This window comes from Palaemon carinicauda, chromosome 17 (assembly GCF_036898095.1).
Source record: "Palaemon carinicauda isolate YSFRI2023 chromosome 17, ASM3689809v2, whole genome shotgun sequence".
Taxonomy (NCBI): Eukaryota; Metazoa; Arthropoda; class Malacostraca; order Decapoda; family Palaemonidae; genus Palaemon; species Palaemon carinicauda.
This window is the reverse complement of record NC_090741.1, coordinates 90192121-90196595: the sequence shown is the minus strand read 5'-3', so window position 1 is coordinate 90196595 and position 4475 is coordinate 90192121. Positions and strand designations below refer to the sequence as shown.

The window sequence follows — 4475 nt, the reverse complement described above, 5'->3', positions numbered from 1 at the left end:
GTTGCAAATGACGAGAAATTAGATGGCGCTCAGGTAATATCTGGCGTGCCAAAAGGTACGGTATTAGCTGCACTGCTGTTTGTTATTATGATCTCAGACAAAGACTGTGATGTTAAAAACTCTGTAGTGAGAAGTTTCGTAGATGACACAAGAATAAGTAAAGAAATTACTTGTGATGAAGATAGGAACTCACCACAAAGAGATCTAAACAAAATATATGAATGGGCGGAGATAAATAGGATACAAAATACACCGGAAGATTCATTAGCAACCCTCTGGTGGATATACGAGGTGCCTCACACTGAAGGACCTGGGGGAACCCAAACATATAATAAGGCAAAAAGGCAATAAGGCGCTATCTCTCTCTCTCTCTCTCTCTCTCTCTCTCTCTCTCTCTCTCTCTCTCTCTCTCTCTCTCTCTCTCTCTCTCTCTCTCTCTTAGTTATTACTTATCGGAATGTATCAGATCGGAAGACGATGCCCTAATCACTAAATAAAATAAATAAACATCTTTCTTTTTAAGTAATAAAGTATATGATTTTCATTGAAGGATTCAATCTATATTATCCAATGAGGTGATGAGACTTGAGTATCAGAAAACGATGTTAGTACTAAGTTTCCTCGATATTTTTATTTAAAAAACATTTCTGCATTCTCTCTTACAAATTAACAAACTACTTTTATGTATTCTCTTTTCTAACGCTATATCTCTTCGTCTTAATTATAGAATTGTGGTCGTTGTTTCATTGATTTACACAAGGTTATGATTTATGGGTCACATAATATTATTTATAAAATAAACTAATCTACGCAATTTTTTTTTCAGCATACAGTCATTTTAGTAATCAGTGTTTTATGCAGTTAAATTTTTTTATCATTTTTCCATAAACTTGATCGATTGCCTAAGGATATTCGATATATTATAATCACAGGGACATAATGTTGTTGGGTGGCGATGTTGAAAGGATAGTAATAGATACAAAATAAACTCTAAAACATTTATTTCATTATATAACATCCAATTAAATTCGACACTACTGTTTCACTAACCATGGAAGAAGACATTTAACAGAAGGCCAAAAAATTTATTTACATTGTCGCATGTAATAAATCTGTCTAGACATTTATCAGAGCACATTTATGATTGCTTGGGATGATTTATAAATATGTAAATCCTTTTACATGGATTTCATGGCAACAAACATGAATGTGGATTTTTTTTTTAAATGAGATGATAAAATATAAATAATATCTATCTAATACTGCTTCTTCGTCTTTTTATCGCCGACAGTAATAGGAATAAAAAACACATTTCGAAATGTTTCGTTGATTCTTATAAGCATTCTTTCGCTGGAGAAGTAATACCAACTTCCCTTGCGGTGTGAAAATATTCGTAAAAGAGCAATCGATGGTTTGTGACCTTAATATAACAGGATTTGTTTTTGAGTTGCCACAAATTAAAATAGGTTTTTGGGTTTGTGATCTGTTGTAGACCCAAGAAGTAGCAATGGCCAATAACTATAAAACGATTCTGGGTTTGTGATTTGTTGTAAACCTGAGACAGCAAAGTATCAAATGTTCTGTCAAGAAATTATGATCATATGATAAATATAGAATTCTGAAAGCTTTTTACTCATATGGAATCTGGAATTATGTTGATGATTTATAACCACTAAGTAGAAATTCTTTCAATGACTTGTGAATATAAATATTGTGTATTTATATGGATATCGAAGACCTTTAGCCATAACTTACCAGAACATCATCCAATGGAATTTGTTTACAAATAATCTGAAATATTGACTTTAAATAATTATCTTTCTGATTACAAATTCCGAAAAGTGATCAGGATTTCAATAGATGATTTTTTTCTCGCAGTATCAGGAATTCTTTCATTGAATTTAACCATCAGAGAATCAGAATTTCTAGCGATAATGACATTGGAAATTCTGTCGTAGACTCATAACCAAACAGGACATATTACAGTAAATTATCAGGTATTCCGAGGACACTTGTGATCATAAGTTATTATAGACTCCGTTGACGAACTGTTATCAAAGAGTATTAGGATTCTGTCCACGATTTCTGGTCAATGATTATCTGGAAAATTATTTTGTGTTCCGGTGAATGAATATTTTACCGTAGTGTTTCTCAGTTACATTAAAAGAACAGACTGTTTCATGAGGCAGACTATGTTTATATATATATATATATATATATATATATATATATATATATATATATATATATATATATATATATATATACACTCAGTATATTATAACTGTCAGTTGAATGTTACAATAGCATATCCCTTGAAAAGGTGATATATATATATATATATATATATATATATATATATATATATATATATATATATATATATATATATATATATATATATATATATATATATATATATATATATATATATATATATATATATATATATATATATATATATATATTATGAAGAACATGAAGCTTTTTATTGAGAAAGAATAAGACAGAAGCATCAATGGATTATTAGTAATATCAGACAGAAAGGAGAAGGATATATGAAAGAAACGGCGCATGACACTACATTTGGATATGTATGAAAAACAGCTATATATCATCATAGTTTTTTTTCATCCGAACTATGAAAACGACAATTTTGAGCATTTCATTAAAAAAATCTACTCCAACTAATAGGGGATAATGGATGGAATTTAGTTTTTTACTCACCCAAAAACTTATTAAGAAGATTAGGATTATATATGTTTTAAATCTACTTTAGTTTTCTAGAGAAGAAAAGGTCGTAAATTAATTATAGTTCGCGATTTCTATACATATTTTTTTTCAGCATTAAATAATTAGAGATTGAGATATTTGGAATGGAATAAAAACAAACTCGTGACTTTATGCTCACTGGTATAACTTATGTTCATTCAATACCGATTCTTCATCAGAGAAAAAATAAGTATAATAAAAATTAATTTTGAAAAGTTATACAGGTAAACAAAGCGATAATTTTAAGAAATTTTTCTTTCTTCAATTATTTTCCTTTTTGGTTCCTCATTGTGGTCTTCCAACTCCATGACATTATTAACACTACGCCCAGCTGTTCCAGAGAATTCGTATTTTCTAAGAAATTACACAATTCCTCCATTATTTCAGTGTAAACTAATTTTTAAGACTTGAGTTTTTCTGATAATCAGTAGTACTTTCATTATTATATTTTACTCCACTTACACTGTATTGCACACAAAATCCATTGTGAGAACTGTCATTTCTATTTTACAATATATAAAGACTTTAATATCACCAAAAAATTTCCGATCTGTTTTATGTAAATGAAAACTATCATCTTATGAAAAGTTAGATTAATTATTTTCTATCTAAATGCTCTTTCGTCCTTTCATGTTTTTATTTTTTTCTAAATATCTATTCTATTTTCTTTCTCATCTGTCTTTACTGTCATCATCACTATCTCCGGCACTATGTGTCACAAAGATTTGGAAAAAGGTATATTTTCCATTGTACAAATGTTCATTTGTTTTTAGTGACGCAAAATTTCTTGTCATCAATGTTTGTACGTTTTTATCTTAGCTATATATTCCCTCAATTTTACATATTTTCTTGTCAATTTGAAAGAAAGAATAAAAATTGGGAAATATTTTCGAAAAACTATAGTCCTCTGGCTTCAGAAAATTTCTTAGTAGTTGAGACCCAAAGCAGCAGTATATACTATGAACACTTTGCAATAACTCTGAAAAAATGATGCAACACGCTCTTTGCAATTATCAACAAACAAACAAAGGAAGGAACAAACAACTCGGACGACTTGTTTTTTTTTCTTTTGCTCAAACTGGGCGATGACGCAACGTCTTCTGTCGTCTGATGGTCAGAGGAGTGATCTCTGGCTCTCTTGGGCTTTGGCTGCAAAAAAGCAAGAAGGTTTCATATGAAATATTACACCTAAACTGATATATATATATATATATATATATATATATATATATATATATATATATATATATATATATATATATATATATATATATATATATATATATATATATATATATATATATATATATATATATATATATATATAGTAGTCCGTAGGTTATCGTTGGTGTTCGTTTGTAGAACTCACTGCGATAAGTGAAAAAACTTGAAATATAGTGTTTTTTTTTTTTTCTTCAAAAAAATATTTCTATACTTTCTTTAAAAATTTTACCTTTTGTGAACTCATTATACAAGCATATTACATTTTAGGCAAAAAACTTACTTTTAATGTAAGCAGATCCCTAAAAATACATAGATTGAAAAATTAAAATCAGAACATTCATTAAATATGTACTGGTCGGCCAGGCTACGGCATTGACTTGACTAAATTGCTATCAACTGTTACCAAAAAGTACAGTTTTACATGAGATAAACGGGAATTTCGATAATGCAGATGTTATAGTTAACTGTGCCCAATATTA

The 4475-nt window shown here is 28.8% G+C and overlaps 1 protein-coding gene across 1 annotated transcript in view; it reads right to left on the bottom strand.

Annotated features, from left to right (window-relative positions):
- Positions 1 to 2477: 2477 nt before the first annotated feature.
- Positions 2478 to 4475, bottom strand: part of LOC137656870 (thrombospondin type-1 domain-containing protein 7B-like) — a 57153-nt gene continuing 55155 nt past the window's right edge. The window contains 1 exon segment of the mRNA XM_068391238.1: positions 2478 to 3921. Within this exon segment, the coding sequence (XP_068247339.1) occupies positions 3846 to 3921 (76 nt within the window). The 3' untranslated portion in view covers positions 2478 to 3845.